Source organism: Camelina sativa, chromosome 9, assembly GCF_030686135.1.
Source record: "Camelina sativa cultivar CO46 ecotype springtype chromosome 9, ASM3068613v1".
Lineage (NCBI taxonomy): Eukaryota > Viridiplantae > Streptophyta > Magnoliopsida > Brassicales > Brassicaceae > Camelina > Camelina sativa.
The window spans coordinates 41,634,261-41,655,310 of NC_141888.1; the positions used below are offsets into that span (position 1 = coordinate 41,634,261).

At 37.3% G+C, this 21,050-nt stretch overlaps 3 protein-coding genes, 1 long non-coding RNA gene and 3 pseudogenes across 9 annotated transcripts; 3 read left to right on the forward strand and 4 right to left on the reverse strand.

The window, feature by feature from the left end:
• Positions 1-15: 15 nt before the first annotated feature.
• Positions 16-4,556, reverse strand: LOC104714470 (G-type lectin S-receptor-like serine/threonine-protein kinase At1g61490). Of its 4 annotated transcripts, XM_087464944.1 has the most exons (10): positions 4,276-4,556; positions 3,636-4,121; positions 3,493-3,553; positions 2,001-3,182; positions 1,770-1,880; positions 1,357-1,508; positions 1,067-1,277; positions 731-968; positions 482-632; positions 16-388 (listed from the first exon to the last, which is right to left on the reverse strand). In XM_087464944.1, the coding sequence occupies exons 3-10, from the start codon at positions 3,509-3,511 to the stop codon at positions 95-97; spliced, it is 2,358 nt and encodes a 785-aa protein (XP_087321070.1). In that variant the 5' UTR covers positions 3,512-3,553; positions 3,636-4,121; positions 4,276-4,556; the 3' UTR covers positions 16-94. The 4 variants fall into 4 exon arrangements, with proteins under 4 accessions (XP_087321070.1, XP_087321069.1, XP_087321068.1 ...); XM_087464943.1 differs by having other exon boundaries at positions 3,493-4,121; XM_087464942.1 differs by having other exon boundaries at positions 3,493-4,121; positions 4,241-4,546.
• Positions 4,557-4,926: 370 nt separating this feature from the next.
• On the reverse strand, positions 4,927-12,493 carry LOC104716023 (UPF0496 protein At3g57100 pseudogene; annotated as a pseudogene).
• Positions 7,048-8,489, forward strand: LOC109124427 (photosystem I chlorophyll a/b-binding protein 3-1, chloroplastic). Its single transcript, XM_010431859.2, has 3 exons — positions 7,048-7,478; positions 7,565-7,626; positions 7,713-8,489. The coding sequence occupies exons 1-3, from the start codon at positions 7,335-7,337 to the stop codon at positions 8,326-8,328; spliced, it is 822 nt and encodes a 273-aa protein (XP_010430161.1). The 5' UTR covers positions 7,048-7,334; the 3' UTR covers positions 8,329-8,489.
• Positions 8,665-9,614, reverse strand: LOC147939365 (uncharacterized). Its single transcript, XR_015566047.1, has 2 exons — positions 8,908-9,614; positions 8,665-8,778 (listed from the first exon to the last, which is right to left on the reverse strand). It is a non-coding gene; the product is annotated as an uncharacterized LOC147939365 (long non-coding RNA).
• LOC104716022 (putative F-box/kelch-repeat protein At1g61540 pseudogene) lies at positions 9,872-11,256 on the forward strand (annotated as a pseudogene).
• A 1,254-nt stretch (positions 12,494-13,747) lies between the features above and the next one.
• On the forward strand, positions 13,748-14,997 carry LOC104716024 (putative F-box/kelch-repeat protein At1g61540 pseudogene; annotated as a pseudogene).
• Positions 14,998-15,061: 64 nt separating this feature from the next.
• On the reverse strand, positions 15,062-18,783 carry LOC104714476 (MLO-like protein 6). 3 transcript variants are annotated; one of them, XM_010431861.3, is made up of 14 exons: positions 18,384-18,783; positions 18,125-18,182; positions 17,726-17,994; positions 17,491-17,607; positions 17,351-17,411; positions 17,100-17,263; positions 16,904-16,998; positions 16,764-16,813; positions 16,625-16,665; positions 16,366-16,539; positions 16,211-16,284; positions 16,077-16,106; positions 15,931-15,991; positions 15,062-15,653 (listed from the first exon to the last, which is right to left on the reverse strand). In XM_010431861.3, exons 1-14 carry the CDS (start codon positions 18,768-18,770, stop codon positions 15,177-15,179), a joined length of 2,058 nt encoding a protein of 685 aa, XP_010430163.2. In that variant the 5' UTR covers positions 18,771-18,783; the 3' UTR covers positions 15,062-15,176. The 3 variants fall into 3 exon arrangements, with proteins under 3 accessions (XP_010430163.2, XP_010430162.2, XP_087321071.1); XM_010431860.3 differs by having other exon boundaries at positions 16,077-16,144; positions 16,249-16,284; positions 18,384-18,780; XM_087464945.1 differs by having other exon boundaries at positions 16,077-16,144; positions 16,249-16,539; positions 18,384-18,780.
• Between the last annotated feature and the right edge of the window lie 2,267 nt (positions 18,784-21,050).

The window sequence follows — 21,050 nt, forward strand, 5'->3', positions numbered from 1 at the left end:
CAATACAGATAAGACTAATTTAATAACATGTATTGAATAATGAATAAATAAAAAGTTGATCACTTCAACAAATAAATGATTATTGCATCGTTTCTTAACGCCCAAGAATCACAGATTGGGTCATGTCATTGACAGTGGTCAAATCCTTAGACATGGATTCATTATCTCTGGGGTGCAATGCAAATGTGGGTTGTTTTGGTGATGGAAGAACTGATGTTGTGGTGAGCATAGTCAGCAACTCAAGTGTGTTGGGTCTCTCTGAAGGTTGGTGTTGAACACAGAGCAGCCCAATCTGGGCACACCTTCCAACTTCAGATGGTTGACAAGAATCAGCAAGAGCTTGGTCCAAAAGATCAACTCCTTTGGTTTGACACCAAGATTCCCATGCCTGTTGTTTAGTTTCATATCTTAAGAGTATCAGAGCAAGAACCTATTTTGAAAATCCTCTGCAATTGTACCAAAACCTTAAGAATTAACTTACATATGCAAGAAGTGTTTTTCCTTCTTCGCCATAGCTGAACCGTGAGATCTTCTCCCCGCTGATGATTTCTAACAGTAGAACTCCAAAGCTATAGATGTCTGATTTCTCAGAGAATACTCCACTCCATGCATACTCAGGAGACATGTATCCTCTGTTTAAAAATCAAAATAGTATCATATCACCCACATTAATATTTGACTAACATGACAATGAATCTTGTCAAGCATGTTATTAAAGACAGGTTCTTACAGAGTTCCTACAACCCTGCGAGTATTGTCCTGATATTGGGTTCCCTGATACACCCGAGCCAATCCAAAATCTGATATTTTTGGGTTCATTCTCTCGTCCAGAAGAATGTTGCTGACCTTCAGATCTCGGTGAATTACCTTAAGGCGTGAGTCACGATGGAGATAGAGAAGTCCACGAGCAATACCTTGAATGATTTCAAATCTCTTTGGCCAATCAAGCTCGAGCCTTTTTCTTGTATCTAAGCAACAATACAGAATAAAACAACTCAGTTAAGAATTTCCACAATGGGAGAAGAAGCTGCTAATTGAAAGAGAAAGTCGTGCAGAAGTGACCCACCAAAGACAAAAGTATCAAGGCTTTTATTCAACATAAACTCATAAATCAATAGCTTCTCTTCTCCTTCGATGCAGCATCCCAAAATCCGGACTAAGTTTCTATGTTGGAGTTTTGAGATGAGTACTATTTCATTCATGAATTCCTCCTTGCCCTGTCCAGAGCTGCTTGAAAGCCGTTTTACTGCGATTTCTTTCCCATCTTGCATTTTTCCCTGAAACATGTTGCAAATGTCATCTTAAGAAAATAGAGAATTGAGTAGAAGAAAAAAAGTCGATTTAAAGGTTTCTGACCTTGTAAACGGAACCAAATCCACCTTGTCCAAGTTTGTTTGATAGACTGAAATTATTGGTGGCATTTTGAATGGTATTCATGTCAAAGAACACTAGACCTGAGACATCCTGTAGTGTCAGATCATTCCTCCATGCATGCTTTGATATATGAGCTGAAATATGAGCAAGAATTCGTGTGTTAGTGCTGAACATCTTTTGAAGCATATTCAGATATTTTGAAACAAGCCAAAGAACACATGCTGAATTTAAACTCGGTTTAGTGTACGTTTTCATTGTGGAAAAACTCTGTTTTTCTATTTTAGGTGTCGATAATTTGTAACATTAGACCCTACAATCGTTTTGTTGGCAAGCAAATGAATAAGGAAACAAAAACAACAAACCGATGGAGGGATAGAGGGATCATCAACGTGTACCATTATGTTTCATTCTACATCTCCAGAAACCAAACGCAGTAGAAGCCAATATCACAAAAAGAAAAAAGCTCAAAACACTAGCAACAATGGTTTTCTTGAACTTATTTACACCTGATACAAAATAACAAAAACAAATTAAAGAATAAGCCATGCTGCTACCAAATAGAACACTATCAATGGAGTTGAAAATAAAGTTGTAAAATTGATTAAGTAGTATCTTTTAAGCCATACCTAGTTCTGAACGTGCAAGGCGAATGGAAAGAATTTCACCTCCTGCAGAAAATTTCACTGCGTCCATAAGATCCTGGTTCCACAATAAGCACCCTATTCCATGGATATAAGCAAAGGCCAAGCAAGAACAATTGTGCAGGCAACTTTGGTAGCATTCTTCTGCATCTACAGAACTTGCGTATTCGTAAAAGTCTGGAAGCTTTATGTTGGCAACAGGATGGAAAATGTTTACATCTTTTCCAGTAAAGCTTTCTCGACAATATAGTTCAGTACGCCTCACACAACCACCAGTCCAGTTTCCTCTTTCCCACTCCTCAATGGAATGAGGAACAAACCCTTTAAAGCATTCACACTTTAAAGGTACTGACATAACACACAACCCAAATGGTCCACATACACCGTAAATATCGCATGAATTGGCTGGAGCCTTGTAACTTAATTCCCAATCTGTTCCGTTATGCCGAAACCTCTTCATTGATCCCTCTGATGTTAAGACTATACGTGAAAGTTTGAAGTTTCTATCAACATAAGTAAAGGATCCTGACCCATTTGCATCATGCTGAAGGTTGAATGGACTTGTATATGTGTCATCCATTAGCGGTATCCCTGTGAACCTTGTTTTAGCCCATGGACCGGTTCTATAGTAAGGTGTCAAGCCTCTCGTAATAAGCAACTGTGATGGCACTTGTGGTGTAATCTGACCTACAAATTCACCAGGCGATGGATTGGTGGAACTTTTCCAAGAACTCAACACCCGCTTCTCACCGCTGGCGAGATTATACATGAGGGCTGAGAAAGGGAGCATAGTATCACCAAGATGCTCAAAGCTTTCCCATACAGTTTTTCCTGAAACATTTTCTATGACAACTAGATTTCCGTTGTCTGTAAGCTCTGCACGACAGCCGTTCGATGCAAAAACTTCTCCCGTTGACCACACAACGCCATGTTTGCCATTAGATAACAGAAGGCTTCCATTGCTGCTGATAGCGAGATTTGCAGTGGAGTCTGTAACAGGCTTTTCTCTATTTGCCACCCACACAACCACCTGCGGAATGATACCTTTGAACCAGATTCCGACATACTGATTCACAGAGTTATTAGGACTGAAGAACCCCAATTCATAAACTCCATTAGAGGAGCTGAGAGTTTGTCCTACTGACAAAGGACTTTCTGTCGTTATTCCTGCATTGGTAAGACTTAAAAGGATGGTAAAGAAGAGTAAACAAGCAAAGAACACGGTCCTCTTCTTCCCCATGTGTCTCCAAGAACTATCTTCTTCAGATAATTTAACAAACAAAATACTCTTTGGTTAACAAGAAAGTAAGTCACGAAAACAAAGTCAGGGGCTTGTGAGAACTATACTCAAGCACCTAGAAATAACGCTGACGACACCACAGTTATGTTGCAAAATTCTCCACTACTTCATCCACAATTAACTTATACCTTTTCTAATAATAATATTAATTGCCAGTTTTCAACGGAGAAGTCTAACCTTTTAACCAGTCAACCATTTAAGTTGACCTTACAACCAATTAAAGATAGACATCTACACTCTGCGGTGAGAATATGAATCAATCAGATTTTTCAACGTTAATTTAAGAAGCGAAGTGAGAAAGTAAGCCAGGAAAAGCAAACCTCAGGGACTTGTGGGAATTGTTTTCTGAGACCTATAAGCAATGTTGACCACAAGGCACAAGGTATGGGCATAAGGTCAGCAATATAGAGTCTTTACATGTTGACTGATTCAAAGCTGCAATTGCTTTGCAAAACTGTGGATTCATGGAACTAACTCAAAATACCAATATAGACCAGTCTTTCATGGAAATTTAGAAACAAACCATTGAACAGTTGCATAAGAACCGATAAGATTCTCTAAGGAACCTGAAAGGCTGGTCTAGATAGGTTCCTCACTAGGCGTTTTGAGTTATTTCCATGAAACTTTGTTAAACCTTATCTAATAATACCAAATACATTTCAACCATTGTGTAATTTCCACGAAGAAATCCAAACCTTTTCACCCAATCAACATGTGACCTCACATAGCAACATTTTCATGTCATTGACCTCAGATTGAAACATTGTGTAGTTTCCATGTCCTTGCCAGCTCTTTGAGTCCAGAACCTGTAAAAGATAAACATCCATACTCAGGTTAATTTTGAATCTTACAAAAAAGTTTAAAATGTTTACCGTAACAAATTCTTGAATTGTAGACTATGATAAATCTCGTTCACGCATTTTACCGAACAGTTGCAGTGCAGAATTGAAACATTCAGACCTTCGCTAATGACGTTGGCACCTGATGCCCCAAATCGAGCCGATTCCAACTCTTGGGCTTCAGTGCTTCTCCCCCAAATTTAACACTTGGTGAGTCAGTGTCACCACCAGCGAGGTCATAAACTGTGAGACACACATTGGAACCGGTGGAAGAAAAACTCAGAAGAGTCGATAGATGAGAACCAATGAAATAGGTAACATATAGGTTGAAGAACCCATAGACTCTTTAAACAATGTTGAAGTTTATTAACATTGAAAAGTGTCCATCACTCATCATTTAACACACAACAATTGTATTTAAATACTAGCTATAAGTTAATTGTGGATGTGTTAATTGTTGTGTGTTAACTGATACCTAGTGTAAATTGTATTTAAATACTAGGTTTGTTAATTGTTAATTGTATTTAAATTGTATTTAAATACTAGGTTTGAAAAAACTTAAAAAAAAAGACAAATCATGGGCTTAAAAAAGAGGTTGCTATTGGTTAAGATATCCAAGCAAGATGGGCTTTACTTATCATGGGCTTAAAAAAGCATAATACTACTACTTTAATTTCAAAAATATATAATTTAAACAAAAATTATAACGCGAAAATTACGTTTATAAAAAAAAGGAAACTCAAGAAAATCAAGTGACAAAAGGAAAATCAAAAGGCAAACAAAGAATTATATATAAAGAATCGAGAAGGTATATATATAACAATAAGAATAAAGTAAAAGAAGAGCAGCTCAAAAATCCAAATCACAAAAAGGAATAAGAGAAGCAAAAAACCGCAACGCCGTTTGTGTTTGTTGCTCTTAATTTGCCCGATCTCTTCTTCTAAGCTCTGCCGATTTCGATCAGGTGAGCTTCTCTTCTCGATCTTCTTTTGTTTTCTTTTTTTTTTTTTAATTTACCGATTCTGAAATTAAGAAAGCATATCGAAGGCTCTCCATTCAATACCATCCTGACAAAAATCCCGATCCAGGTCAATTTTTCTTTTCTTCATTACGGCATTATGGTTGCAGCTCTTACTCCTGATAGTGTTTCCTTCTATGTGCATATTGTTGATTGTTCTGTGTATTGATGATGAAATCTACAGAGGCCAATAAATATTTTGTGGAGTTCACATCTAAAGCGTACCAGGCTTTGACTGATCCTGTATCCCGTGAAAACTTTGAGAAGTATGGTCATCCTGATGGCAGACAAGTAAGCCATGTGATGCAGGGATTTCAAATGGGCATTGCTCTTCCTCAGTTTCTTTTAGACATAGATGTAGCATCTCTGGTGGCATGTTATTGCTTTGGATTGTTGGTGTCTGTATTCTCTTGCCCCTTGTGATTGCTGTTATATATCTTTTGTTCTTCAGCAAAGTTATGGAAGTTTAGCAAATTTACTATTTGTGTGTTAGAATCATACCTATAAATATTGCTTTGTGTTTGGGTTTTTAATTATGAGTAAATAAAAAAAGAGAAAAGAACAAGTGAAAGAGAGAGAGAGAGAATCTAAGGTTAAAAGCGAACGACGAAGATGTTGTCCAATTCCTCCAGCTCTGTACAAGAACAAGATCGTAAAGCACTGCCTGCCGCCACCAACCGCTGAGACTCTGAAGGGCGAGCTCGAGAGTCTACAGCTTTTGAACGAGAGATTGAACGGTGAGTGTTTCGATGGTCTGAGTTACCCGGAGCTGTGGTCCCTTGAAAGACAGTTGGCGTAGGCCATGGTCACCGTGGAACACCAAACGGGTAAGGCGGAGCTTGAGTTGATAGCCAAAGAGGAAGCAGATCCAGACTATACGGGGATAGTATGGGGCGACGAGAAGATATTTGATGGTGAATTCGCTTTATTGGCTAGAAGAACAAACTTGAGGAAGCAGGCCAGAGAGCTCCGGATCAGCTCTAGCTCTGGAGAAAGACAAGAGGATGAGCAAAACATTGAGCATGTGAAGAGCGAAATCGAGAGAGTCCAACTTCTGAACGAGAGGTTGGGGCAATGTGATGAGAGAGAGGCTGAGACGTAGAGAGGAATCAATCTCTCAGGGAGAGATGTTGAAGAGAGTCTCGGGACAGACTCAACACGAACAATCTCCAATGGACAATGCCACCACTTAAGACCACAACGTTTTAAAGATTCACGTACTCTATATAAACGCAAACACAAACTTATATAAGTTTCATGATTTTGCATTTGTGTGAAAACGCTTTATCCCTAAAGATTCAATATTAATACTTTTAAAGAGTCCAAAAACAAAAATTATAATGTAAGAACATAAACATGAAATAAAAGTTTTGTGATCTATCATGAAATAAAAATTACGTTTATATAATTAATTAAAAAGAATTATTTGCACCGAAAAATGAGGGAATAATTTAACACACTTCAATTGTATAATTTCCATCACTCAGGTTTCTTAACGCCCAAGGATCACAGATTGTGTCATCTCATTGACGGTGATCAAATCCCCCGCCGGTGTTTCTTCATCTCTTGTGTGCAATGCAAATGTGGGTTGTTTTGGTAATGGAAGATCTGATGTTGTGGGTTGTTACTGGGGCCATGTATCGGCAGGTTGGTGTTGAACACAGAGTAGACCAATCTTTCAATTCTACAATTATAATAATAAATAGTTTCTTCGTGAAAAAAAAAAAAAAAGTTTCTTAATGCCCAAGGATCACTTGGTTATTTATTCGACAAATCCAACGTGAGGTAATTTGATATTTTTACCACATACAGTAAATACATATCCATTGCAATTTCCAGTCAATAAAACATATGATATGTGCATTTTTCGTATCCAATAGGATTCCATGTAAAGATTTTTTGGTTCGTGTGGCGGATAAGCAAAAAAACACAACAACATAATCTCTTATCCAACTTAGATTGCCACGTGGACAGATATAGTTGGTGAAGCAGATACTAATCTAATCTGAGCAAAACCAGTTGTGCTATTTCAAAGCCACAAGTACTCAAACCTTTGTTTCTTCTACCCTAACAATAGCTCCTGCCTCAGACCATAACTGAACCATCATCATCATTATCATCTCTTGGTGACAGAAGAGAAGTGTTGAGGAACAGAGAAAAAAATGGCAGCACAAGCACTTGTGTCTTCTTCACTTACCTCCTCTGTTCAGACTGCTAGACAGATCTTTGGCTCCAAACCAGCTGCATCTGCCTCACAGAAGAAGAGCTCCTTTGTTGTTAAGGCTGCTTCAACTCCACCTGTCAAGGTACATGACAGTCTCTACTCTTTCACAGATCTCTCTCTATGCATTGAATAATCTGATCCTGATTCTGTGTGTTCTTGGTTTCTCAGCAAGGAGCAAACAGACCATTGTGGTTTGCATCATCGCAGAGTCTCACTTACTTGGATGGCAGGTAATTCTTAAAGAAACTGTTGTATTTCATTTGTTTACGAACTTCAGGATCGATGTTTAAAATTGGGGATGTTGTGATTCTTGCAGCTTACCTGGTGACTATGGATTCGACCCACTTGGTCTTTCAGACCCAGAGGGTACCGGAGGATTCATTGAGCCGAGATGGCTAGCGTACGGAGAGATCATCAACGGACGGTTCGCCATGTTGGGTGCAGCTGGAGCTATTGCTCCTGAGATTCTAGGAAAGGCCGGTCTGATTCCAGCAGAGACTGCTCTTCCCTGGTTCCAAACCGGTGTGATTCCACCTGCAGGGACATACAACTACTGGGCAGACAATTACACACTCTTTGTTCTCGAGATGGCTTTGATGGGCTTTGCTGAGCACCGGAGGCTACAGGACTGGTACAACCCAGGATCTATGGGGAAACAGTACTTCTTGGGGTTAGAGAAGGGTTTGGCCGGTTCAGGTGACCCATCTTACCCCGGTGGACCTTTCTTCAACCCTCTTGGGTTTGGGAAAGATGAGAAGTCAATGAAGGAGTTGAAACTCAAGGAGGTCAAGAACGGTAGACTAGCTATGCTCGCTATCCTCGGTTACTTTATCCAAGGACTAGTGACCGGAGTGGGGCCTTACCAGAACCTGCTTGATCACTTGGCGGATCCCGTCAACAACAACGTCTTGACCAGCCTCAAGTTCCACTGAGGTGATCATCATCCTATGTGTTGTATGTCTCTTGTATCTTAAAATCTTCCTGTCTCTTGTTACCATTGGCTTCTTCGTATTGTAACACCCTATGTAAACATATTCGTGTTTTGTAAGAAATGACAGTGTCAATGGCCAAAAGAAAAACTTTTTAGGATTAATGGTTGGTATTTGCAAGAATTAAGCAAACTGGTTAGGATATTTAAACACTGTTATGGAATTGTTTACTTCTGATGCTTAAAATTGGTCTCATCTCAAAGAAATCAAAACTTAGTGCTTAACATCTAGTACTTGTTACGTTATAGCAAAGAAATGAATAATAAGGTCATCAGTGTGTTACCATTATGTTTCATTCAGAATCTCATGAAACCAAACACAGCAGAACCCAGTAGAACAGATAGAGAAAGGCTCACAATACCAGCAGCAATGGTTTTCTTGAACTTATTACACCTGAAATTTATGAACCTACAAACTTTACAACATTATCATACCGCTAGTCCGCTACAGAAAATAATAGTACCAATGGAGTTGAAGATTTGTAAATGACAAAGAAGCTCTTTGGAGTTATTTAAGCTGTACCTAGTCCTAGTGCAGATTGTGCAAGACGACTGAAAAGAAGTTCTTCTCCTGCAGAAAATTTCACTGCGTCCATTAGATCCTGGTTCCACAGCATGGAAGACGTTTTTGCATCTTTTCGAGTAGAGTTTCTCTGACAAATGACAATGTAGTTGTGGTACGCCTTACATAACCACCAGTCCAATTTCCTTTTGTCAATCTCTCAGTATACTATTGTATATAACCCTTCAAATTATTTACATTTTGGAGGAACTTGCGTCACACACAACCCAATAGGTCCACATAGGCACATACATCATAACAAGCACATGAGTTCACTGGAGCCTCAAAGCTCAATTCCTGAAGCCCTTCTATCAACTCCCTGGAGGCATTAACAAGAGCCAAACACCTAACAGAACATCACCCCAACTCTTTGGAACCGTAACTCTCATTCAGGCATTTCATCGAACATCTCCAGTGCATAAACCACAAGCGATAAGAGTACAAAATTTTACTGTTTCAGGACTGTAGATTGAGTGATTCAACCCATTCGGCATTTAGAGGAAGCTGACGGAACTTTTCAACGGGAACGTTCGGTCTAGAACAGAGTGTTTCCGGTGATCGGGTTTTGTCACTATCTCTCAGAGCGACACAAGTAACTCCGGTGATACTCTGGTAGATAGTTTTTCATATTAACCCCTAAATAAATTTTAGTATTCGATATTAACCCCAAACCTTTGATTTTTCAGCCACAGATTTTAAAAAGGGACGTGCTTTTTAGATCGATATAAAAAGTAGGACTCTAAAGGAAAAACCTAAACTTCAATTCAAAATAACGCCCATTGGGCCACTTTTAACTCTACGTTTGGGCTTAAAGGCCTAAGTAGTGGTTGGTTTTTCTGAGAACGTAAAGCTCACGTGTCCGATAACTTTGGAATCAATGGAAACCCTAAAATTTCATTTTAGTCTTCTCCTGTGAATTTGTTGTTCTCACGAAGTTTTGCCCTAATGTCGTCCAAAGCCAGATCTTCAGCCGCCATGAAGGGCGAAAAACCACTCCGTAAAAGAAAGAAGAAGATGCCGTCTCCGTCTCCGTCTCCGGTGACAAAAGAACAGACCTCGATCATGTCACTTCCAAATGACTTGTTGTTCAACTGCTTTGCACGCATCTCTAGGTTGTACTATCCAATCCTCTCCGTAGTTTGCAAAACTTTCCGATCCATTGTTGCTTCAACGGAGCTTTACGAGACCGATCACGCTTAAACCGCACTGAGAAGTGTCTCTATCTTGGCATAAACTTCACTTACGGCCTTACCACACAATGGCTCACTCTCTACCGGAAACCTAATAAAAACGTAGCCGACAAGTCAAGTGGCTATCATTTTGTCCAAGTTCCATATCCCAATGGTTTGCTTCCTGGGGGATCGTCGAGTGTCATAGCCGTTGGTCCTAATATCTACAAAATCGGCGGCACTAAATCTTATAAATTCAAAATCGGCAAGACACGCCATTCTTCTTTTGTCTCTGTCCTGGATTGTCGGAGTCACAGGTGGCGTTCCACTTCACTAATGCAAGTGGCCCGGAGCTCTTCCTCCACCGTGAGCGTAGTTGATGGTAAGATATATGTAGCAGGAGGCTTCGAAGACTCCAATTCCTCGAACTGGATTGAAGTGTATGATCCAGTGACCAAAACTTGGGGATCTGTGAAGAACCCTCGCATCATGGACATATTCGATGAACATCAAATTAGACGTGTAGTCAAAAGCTTAGGTCTTGAAGGAAAACTATACATGTTTGGGGAACAGTATAGGGTTTACAATCCTAAGGAAGGTACATGGAACGATATGGGAGAGGATAGGCTCATGTCTCGTGCAATAGACTCTAGGTCTTGCATAACCTCTAGTTCTTGTGTGGTAGACAACGTCTTGTTCATTTGGGATAGGGCAGTGTTCAAATGGTTTGACTCTAAGGTAAAATTATGGAAGGAGTTGAACGGTTTAGAAGGGACGTTGCCTGGTTTACGTGACCGTGAATATTGCAAAATGGTTGATCTTGGTGGAAAGATAGCGGTTTTGTGGGAAGAGTGTCTGCCCTATCAGCAGATTAATAGGATTTGGTGTGCTGAGATTAGTCTTGCAAGGTGTGATGGAGATGAGATTTGGGGGAAGGTTGAGTGGTTTGATCATGTGCTTAGTGTCGACTTTTCTGGTTCCTTGCTCTATGCCGATGCTGTTTCTGCTGTTGTTTGATGAATTGACTACTCATGAGATTACGTTTGAAAGGCTTTGTGCGGTTGGTTTCATTTTGTTTTGAATATTTGCGTTTTTTTTGTTTTGGTGTTTCCTTTCTATTATATGACTGATGAACGATTGTTTCATGTTTTTAGCAGAATGCAAATTTTCATTGTTTTAAGTTGTAAATCTTTATTGGTTACTTGTAGACGAGGTAAACAACAGACTCAACATACAGTATCAGTACTAACTAGTAACTACAAATTAAGAAAAAGTAAGAAACAAAACAATAAACTATTTGGTCAAAAGCTCTTCTAGCCACGAGACAAAAACTCAGTAATCTTCTCCAAAGCCACCGTGCGTCCAAACTGGGCAAAACCGTCGCACTGTCCGGTCTCTTTGTCAAGCTCCAAGAAAGTTAACTTCAAACTCTTCCGCTCCTCCTCCACCTCTCTCATAGCGACAGCCATCAAATACCGTTTCTTAACAGCAAACTCGGTCGCTACTCGAATCGATTTCTCAACACTTTCAAGTCGACTCACCAATTTGGTAATCTTCTCTACTTGTTTAAGAGCAACCGTTGTTCCTCTTTCCATCGAGCTCATCGCGGTCTTTTGTCGTTTCAAAGCTTCGGTTGATCTCTTCCACCTCGAAGCTACAAACGAACTCAACTCCTCCAATGGAACCAATCCAAAACTCCCCACCACCATCTTGCTAATGAATATAGCAACGATTACAGGAGCTAATAAAGCGGCAGTAACAATAGCTCCTATAGCTCTTCGACCTCTAACACGTCTCAACTTTTTATCAATTCCTTTCATCGTCTTCTCTAGTTCCACAATCATCTTCGCTAGTTCTTCGTGACAGCTCTGTAATTTGCTGAGAAACTCACAATATTCCAAATCGTGGTCATTATCAAAGTCGTTGAAGTTCCTCAGATCCCTGAATGTTTTTCTGAAGCTAGCTTCCATTAATTATCCTCCATAACTCAATTGTTCTTCATGAAAATCACTTAGAGCTTCATCAATCAAGTTATAATCCTTCTTCTCTGCTCTCTCTAAGCATGTCTTGAGAGACTCGCAGAGATGAGACACAGATTTGCTAGTGCTAAAGTATTTGTTGAGAAGATGGAACAACTCCGGATCTTCACGTAGATCGGTCTCTTGACATTCTATGAATAATGTGGACACGTCTTCGTCCATGTTGTCCATACAGTCCCCAAGTTTCTTCATGTTATCTTCTGATCGAGATCGAAGCATTCCCCTAGTTGTAGTGTTGCCAATGGTGGAAGTAGCAGTAGGTGGTGGTGGTGATAGAAAAGACATAGGTTGACGACGCCTGAGAATACGTGAGAGGAATGATTTGCGAAATCTAATCATTCATTCTTTACTCTTTAGTAAAGCAAAAAACAAACAAAGTTTTAGAGCAGAGTAAGAGAGTTTCACACTTTTAAAATGAATAAAGAAGAATGAATATAGAAATGGTCATCGATCGTGTGTTATATATACGAAAGAATTTTCCATTTTTCTTCGACGAAATTTTTCCTTTCTTTTTTGCCAAGTAGTAAAGATTTACCTTTTTTCTACGCTTCGACCGTTGTATAAACCAAGAAAGAAAAGGAAATATATTTTTAAGTTGATGTACCGGTCAATTCTTAAGTAATTGTAAATTATACTAAAAAAAGAAGTAAAATCTCCTAAATCTGTCCACATAGGATTTTAAACAATCAATAGAGATTCGACATTTTATTTGTTAACATTTTTTTACAATTTTATTAATTAATATTTTAAAATTATATTATTTTCTATACAGATATATTAATAAAAAGGAAAATCAACATATAAAAAAAAGAAAAATGTAAATTTTTGAAAACAATATATGGAATATATGAAACTGACGTTTTCATTTTTAAGTTGTTAATCTTCTTATTTTCCAACAAAAAAGAAATTTAACAAAAATATAAAACAACCTAAAGTCCCGATCATAATTTTTTTATTTGTATTTCGAGCCATCGGTACAATTTTATTTTTGGATATGAATAAAAAAAATCAATGTCGCAAGATCTTGATTTGATGTTGTTTGAATTAATTTTTAGGGTTCTAAAAAAGAATCGACGTCAAACACACATATTTTATTAACTATATATGTGACATATTCGTATTACTTTATTCTTAAGTAATTTAGAATTTTGTAGTATTAAGTATTTTGGTTTGATAAGTTCTATACATATCTCGATGTAAGTATCAATCAATAACCGAAAATTCAATTGTTTTAGGACTGTAGATTGAGTGATTCAACCATTTGGCATTTAGAGAATGTTTGGTCTAGAACAGAGTGTTTGCGGTGATCCGGTTTTTTCACTGTCTCTCAGAGCGACACAAGTAACTCCGGTGATACTCTGGTAGATAGTTTTTCATATTAACCCCCCAAAGGAATTTTAATATTCGATATTAACCCCACACGTTTTCTTTTTTGTTTCAGCCCCAGATAATATATTGTACACTATAATTCAAATTAAATCCATTGGGCCCATTGTTAACACTCTACGTTTGGGCCAAAAGGCCTAAGTAGTGGTTGGTTTTTCTGACAACGTAGAGCTCACGTGTCCGACAATTTTGGAATTAAGGGAAACCCTAAAACTTCAGAAGGGCGAGAAACCACTCCGTAAAAGAAAGAAGAAGATGCCGTCTCCGTCTCCGTCTCCGTCTCCGGTGACAGAAGAACAGACCTCGATCCTGTCACTTCCTAATGACTTGCTGTTCAACTGCTTCGCACGCGTCTCTAGATCGTACTATCCAACGCTCTCCCTCGTTTGCAAAACTTTCCGATCCATTGTTGCTTCATCGGAGCTTTACGAGATCAGATCACGCTTAAACCTTACCGAGAAGTGTCTCTATCTTTGCATAAACTTTCCTTCCGACCCTATCACTCATTGGTTCACTCTCTGCCGGAAACCTAATAAAAACGTAGCCGACAAGTCAAGTGGCTATGAACTTGTCAAAGTTCCATCTCCCAATATTGGTTTGCTTCCTGCGTCATTCTCGAGTATCATAGCCGTTGGTTCTAATATCTACAAAATCGGCGGCGCTAATTTTCATAAAGACAAATTCCGGAAGAAGACACGCTATTCTTCTTCTGTCGCTGTCCTTGATTGTAGGAGTCACAGGTGGCGTCAGGCTCCAGGAATGCGAGGGAACCGTATCTCTTCGTCCACCGTATGCTTAGGTGATGGGAAGATTTATGTAGCAGGAGGCTGTGAAGACGAAAACTGGTCGGACTGGATCGAAGTGTTTGATCCAAAGACGCAAACTTGGGGCACTTTAATGAACCCACGCAACGCATCGAGTATCGATTTTTTGAAGTTGTTGGACCTGGACGTGTAGTCAAAATCTTAGGCCTTGATGGAAAATTATACATGTTTGGGCATCCGTCTGTGTCTGTGGTTTACAATTTGGAGGAAGATAGATGGTACGGTATAGGAGTGGATAGGGGTCTGAAACGTGCAATAGACAATTGGACTCGCTTTACCTGTAGCTCTTGCGTGGTAGACAAGGTCTTGTTCATTTGGGAGAAGGGGTTGTTCAAATGGTTTGACTTTAAGGTAAAACTATGGAAGGAGTTGAACGGTTTAGAAGGGAAGTTGCCTGATGATTTACGCGACCGTGAGTATTGTAAAATGGTGGATCTTGGTGGAAAGATTGCTGTTTTGTGGGACGAGTGTGTGACCGGTAAGAAGATTAATAGGATTTGGTGTGCTGAGATTAGCCTTGAAACACGCGATGGAGATGAGATTTGGGGGAAGGTTGAATGGTTTGATCATGTGCTTAGTGTCCACTCGTCTGGTTCCTTGCTATTTGCCGATGTTGTTTCTGTTGTTGTTTGATTAAATGGGCTACTCATAAGATTAGCTAAGAATCCACTTTTCACCAACTTCCCATGAATCTCCATAATCCCAAAATATATAAAGTTGTATAAATGATGAAGATCTACAAGTAACTGTTTACATTTAAACATGTAATTAGCCAATCACTAATAATAACAATAATAATTCAATTTTTAATTTCATCGCTTAAACGAAAAATCCCTCAAACTTATATTACTAATCTCATGCTGCTGTGTCCGTATGTGACCAGGTCCAGGAGGTAGTTCAATAGATGAAGAAGCAATTACAAGCTTTTTCTCAGAATCTTCTTCTCCAAACCTAGAACGATGATTCGAAATCGAATTCATCGAAGCCTCAGCAGTTTCGTGGTGTGGAGATTGAGACTCAGGATCCCACGAATCGAAATCTGAGTTTCTCCTCGGAGACATGGAGTTCGCGAAGCCGTCGTCGAAGCTTCTGCTTCTTTTATGAGGGACGTTGCGAAGGAGATGAATCGGAGAAGAGCCATGCGTTGGTGTTGTTGGTCTGCTAGAGAAAGGTGTGGTTGATTCTGAACTCCTTCCGTGTTTCATCTGTTTCTTTGCTGTGTGGTGCCAACTCTTTAACGCTGTTGCTACTCTCTCGTTGAACACTGTTGGTTTCATCTTTGATCCCATCTTCACCCAAATAATCATATAAAAATCAGATTTTGAAATTGCAAAGTTACAATTTTTATGTGTGTGTGTGTGTCATCTTTGAACCCATCTTCACCAAAGATTCCTCAAATTCAAAAAATATTAGATTTTGAAATTGAAAGTTAGTATCTTTATGTGTGTGTGTGTATGTCATCTTTGAACCCATCTTCACCAAAGTAACAATTTTTATGTATGTATGTGTGTGTCATCTTTGAAATTGAAAGTTAGAATCTTTTATGTGTAGGTGTGTGTTTTTTACCTGAGTGACTAGGGCGTAAAGAGGAAGAGTAACGTAGCTGCAAAGAATCTGGACAATAAGTCTGCAAGATCAAGATTAAGGTTGGGGACTTTGATACCTTTTGAAGGGATGGTTTCTCTATAAAGCTTTATGTTTTTTTTACTTACCCGATTGAGATTCTGATGATGACATCTACACTGCTTTCATGGAAACAGTTCTTGAGTTTGAATTCATACTGAATAGATAAGCAAAATAGTTTTTTTTTGGATGAAATGATTGATTGATTGAATTGGTATATTACTTGTTAAGTTTGTGGAGAATGCAGTTCTGCTTGCTTACCGTACTCCAGACAAAGAAAGCTAGTTGAAACGCGTTCTGCAAATGGCGTTGATAAGGTATGGTTATTTTCAGACATTTTTTTGTTGTAATTAGGAGAAGAATCAGAAAGTATTTTACCGTGAAGAGAACTAAGTGAATGAGGAAGAGAATGAAACGTGGACGACCGAACCAGAAGAAATGATCACCAGGCTGAACTAGCGGTGTGCCTTTCACTACGTCACCTTTCTCTTGGATTCTAAGTCCCAGTTTTGTTATTATCACTTGAAGTTTTGTCCCAACAACAAGAATCACCTGCAGTTTGTTCATACGTTTCATTCTTGTTACAACAGAAACAAAAGAAATAGGTTTCTTTCAAAGGTTTTTGTTTGTTGCTTACGACGAAGGGAATGAATGGTAACCAGAGGTAAGAATTCAATCCTGTTCGTATGAAAAAGCAGAGGAAATATATTAGTTTTGGATTGTTGAAGGCCTTTAGAGAGATATTGATGGAGTGAGGTTTTGAAAAATGAGTGTACCGTTTGTGTTGGTCAAGAGGAATAGCACGGCGACGAACCAGATCACAGGACTGAAGATATAAAGCAGTTGAAACATCAGATTAGTCGTAATTAGTTAGTGGAACTGATGGAGTTTGTATTAATCGTTGTTAGTTCCATACTTTATCTCGACAATGGTTTTGAAGTCTTCCTCTAATGATCTCTGAATGTACTTCCGGAAATCGAATCTTGCATCACTCCCAGGAGCCAAATGAGCCTGAAATAGATGAAAGAAGAAGAAGCATTATGATCTTTGTCTTGAGAGGTTAGTTTTTAAACCCGATGGAAACGTTTTAAGATCAAAAGATTGATACTTACCATGATGAAACCATGTCTAAGTGTTAAGTAATCAACTTTGGTTACAGATCTAAAGAACTGTCTGAAGAAACATACAATCCATAGAGTAATAGTTGTTCTGCTCCAGAAACTTAGATGTCTACGCCCGAAAGATGTATCCCTCGCGAACCTAAACCTCTCGGGATCTACATTATTCGAAAAGTTCCTCGTTCAAACTTCACACTCAATCTCAAATTTATCGATTTTGTCATTCCAAGTTTATGTAAGTTTACCGTGCGAATACTGATACTCGATTGTCTTCGTCTCCTCTTCCCACCTCTTCCACCTTCTCATCTACAATAAACGATTCAATCTTTTAGCGAAACCAAACAATATATCTCAAACGTCAGGATTGATGTAAGAAAAAATTTACCTTGGTCTTGCCCAAAGCATAAGTAACAATGCAGTAGATCACATGACAAACCGCAAGTACAAAGATGAATATATGAAGCTGATGCATGCCATAAGCCGATACAAAAGCGACTTTTCCCTGGAAAGAAAAAAAGAAACATTAGAAAACTCAAGACTATCAAAAACGAAAAAGCAGTCTACATTAGTGGCTTTTACTTGCAAAGAAAGATTTCTAAAAAGAATTTAAGAGTTGTTACCTTCTCTGCACACTTATCATAACCTTTAGTAGCTAAACTCCTTCGAGGAATGAAAGAGTCGACTAATTGGAGAAGCTTTCGACGCGAGTTTTCATCGTCGTTATCTCCGTCTTCCTCTTTTGGGACATCTTTATTACCGTACTTTCTCGCCTCTTCGGATGCACTACAAGGGTGCATGGACGCTGCGATGTTCTTAGGGATGCAAATATTTGAGATGTAGCCTTGTCCAATTGTAAGCAGTAGTGATATGAATCCCATCAACATAAGCTCTACAAAAAACAACATTTAATTAACCGAAATTAAAGAATATTAAATGAATCTTTATTTTTAAATTTTTTTTTATAATATAGTTTAATTTTTTTTTTTTTTAAAGTTTAAAATTAATACTAATAAATTTACCTGCTTTCACCTTTTCAAGAGCTTCATATAAAGCTTTTTTGTTCTTGTTCTTAAACCACTGTCGGAAGAAGTTTCAAAACAGAGCATATATGTTTTTAGTTATCAGAAACAGAGCAAACTATGAAACCGACACAAATACAAAAACTTGTAATAAACCCTTTTGGGTTTTAGCAGTCTTTAGAAGAACTAAACAAACACAGAAACAGAGCAAGAAACAGAGAATCAAGGAGAACCAAGGAGAAGAAGTCAAGAGGCGTACGGATCCAATTTTATGAATAAGTTTCTCGATTACGATCGAAATCAGAAGCAAGACGAAGCAAACCACGGCGACCGCCCATGTAGAAGTTTCCTCTAATGTTTTTTCTTTTACTTGATCATCCGCCATTAAAAGCTCACAGAATAATTCCAAGCAAAGAGCTTTTTTAAATAATAATAATGGAAAAAAAAAAAGAATATGAAAAAGATAAAAGAAGTTGATTTTTGCAATCATCAAAACACGTATGCGTGTCTTTATATAAACACACGGAGACGAAGATGAAAGAAGCCGACCGGAGAGTAGGCATAGCTTGAAAAGTTCAATCTTCAAAGTCAAGAACTTTGAAACTATTATTATATAATGATGATTTTTTTTTCTTCTACAAAACATGCTGTGTGTACTGTTATGTATTTTTGTGATTTTCTTTTGATTTATTTATTTATATATTTTTTTTTTTGAAAAAGCATATTTAATGTTCTTTCTTTGTTACATCAACGTTTTAATTAGTGTTTACGTATAAAAGTTTTCTTCTATGGACGCTAAGTTGTTATATGCCATATTCTCGAATTTTTGACAGACAGTTACAGAAAATACGAAATTTTTACAAAAACACACAACAACTAATAATAACCTACAAAACCAGCAAAGTTTTACATTCCATTTTTTTATGGATGCATGAGCTCCAAAGGCCAATTGGATAGACACGTTCGAATCTGAGTCGTTTAAACTTAAAAAGCTATTTTTTGGGGACCAGTGAACAACCATGGGACGTTTCCTGTTGTTTTAGTGAGATTTTTAATGGTAAAAAACAAAAATGACTGTCGGAAGATAGTTTGAGACTTGAGACTAGGTTTCCAAAATCAAAGAAAGTCTATTATTCTAAACGCAAAAAAAAGCTCTTTACATTCACATTATAATTTACAGAATTTTTTTTTTAAAATCTGAAAATGATGAATACTGTTACATTCAAAGAACGTCTATTATTTCTAAACGTGAAAATCTCTTTGCATTCACATTATAATTTACAGAAATTATTCTCTGAGAATCTGAAAATTACAGTAAAGCGAATCCTACTTATATTTTTTTAAAAAATAATTATTTTAAAATATTGGTTGATATAGTTACAGTAAAGCGAATCCTACATATATATCCAGTTTCGGATCCCACATATCTTTTCTTGTTATAAATACGAAAAGCAATGAACTGCCAGCTTTGTCAAGATCGATCGTACGTCAACGATATTAAGTCCAAGAAGATACAATACAAGTCTTATCAATTAATATCATAGGTAAAAAGCAATTTTAATAACGTTTATAATGTTTGCAAAAATTAATAGTAATTATGTTGTCAGTTCAATACAAAATTCGTTTAGCCTAGCGACTAATTATTTTGTAGAAATATTTTTGCATCCCGCAAATTTATATGATTGGCTAAAAGCCTAACATATGTTTTAAAGTCGTTTTGTCAATCACCCCCTTTGTTTTTATATTTGACTGAGCCGCAAGCTCCACACAATAAATATTTTAAAACATATTTGCAAAGGATATCAAAATATATATATATATATATATATATATATATATATATATATATATTCAGATTAATAATTCTACATAATGTCATAATTCTACACAGTTATATGCAGATGTGATCGATGCCAAAAAAGTCGAGGTGATTAAATAAACATATGAAAATAAAAACAAAATTGTTGAATATTGGTTGGGTGTCTTAAAGAGATCGATAGCTACATCGAGTTGGATTACATATTGTTATTTGACTATTTTGGTAATGCATCCGGTGAAGGTTTAGCTTACAAATATCATTTGGGAAATTAATTAGTTTATTTACAGGAGTTATATGAGGTAGTTAACTACTTCTAAAGCTATGAAAAAGTCATCACTCTTCACATGATCAAGAAACCAGCATTTTTTATTACTACATTTCAAGAACTTTAATATAAAAAGAGGTAAAATATCTATGAGAAAACTGTGGGACGATTTAGCTAAGTTTTTGGATTTATTATAAATATGGTAAATTAGTAGTGAAGTTTGTAAATAATGGTAAACATTTTGTAATTGGTGTATCATATAACTTCTAAAAAAAAAAAAATAAGATACCGGCTCTACTTGAATCGCTACTTTATGTTATTTTAATATCATAACACGTATAAAAAATTAGTAAAATATGAACAATTGAACATGTATTTTGACAAATTTTTGGAATATTTTGATTGAAACGAATCTTTGTGCTAATGCGAAGGTTCTCAGAATAAAGATGATGAGAACAACCCATTTTGTGTACAAGACTACAAGGGATCTTTACCCAACTCAAACGCTATTTCACAATTTCAATTTAAACAAAAAAATATTGAATTTGATTAATGTTGTGATTTATTTTCACATATAGCAAAACAGAAACACAAAATACTAATATATATATAATATGAGAAATCATGAAAATTTATCAAATCGATCGAGTGCACATAATCCAAACCCAAATTATATATTTGCCGTACTAGTATCCGCATTCACATCTATATATCAACCATTTTCATATATTCAAATACAGAACTTTTTGCTATAAAAAAAAAACTAAAATTAAATATGGAGTTTTCTTTTTAGGTAGCAAAATTCAATATGGTTTTGGACATATAACTAATCAAACCAAGTA

Coding starts and splice junctions, on each gene's coding strand:
- LOC104714470 (XM_087464941.1), bottom strand. CDS start 3,255: ATGGGGAAGAAGAGGACCGTGTTCTTTGCTTGTTTACTCTTCTTTACC. Junction 969..1,066: donor CCTTGATACTTTTGTCTTTG/GTGGGTCACTTC, acceptor ATTGTTGCTTAG/ATACAAGAAAAAGGCTCGAG. Junction 389..481: donor GAAAAACACTTCTTGCATAT/GTAAGTTAATTC, acceptor ACTAAACAACAG/GCATGGGAATCTTGGTGTCA.
- LOC109124427 (XM_010431859.2), top strand. CDS start 7,335: ATGGCAGCACAAGCACTTGTGTCTTCTTCACTTACCTCCTCTGTTCAG. Junction 7,479..7,564: donor CTTCAACTCCACCTGTCAAG/GTACATGACAGT, acceptor TTGGTTTCTCAG/CAAGGAGCAAACAGACCATT. Junction 7,627..7,712: donor CTCACTTACTTGGATGGCAG/GTAATTCTTAAA, acceptor TGATTCTTGCAG/CTTACCTGGTGACTATGGAT.
- LOC104714476 (XM_087464945.1), bottom strand. CDS start 18,770: ATGTTTTGTAGAAGAAAAAAAAATCATCATTATATAATAATAGTTTCA. Junction 16,814..16,903: donor AAAACCATTGTCGAGATAAA/GTATGGAACTAA, acceptor TTATATCTTCAG/TCCTGTGATCTGGTTCGTCG. Junction 16,666..16,763: donor CCTCTTGACCAACACAAACG/GTACACTCATTT, acceptor TCATACGAACAG/GATTGAATTCTTACCTCTGG.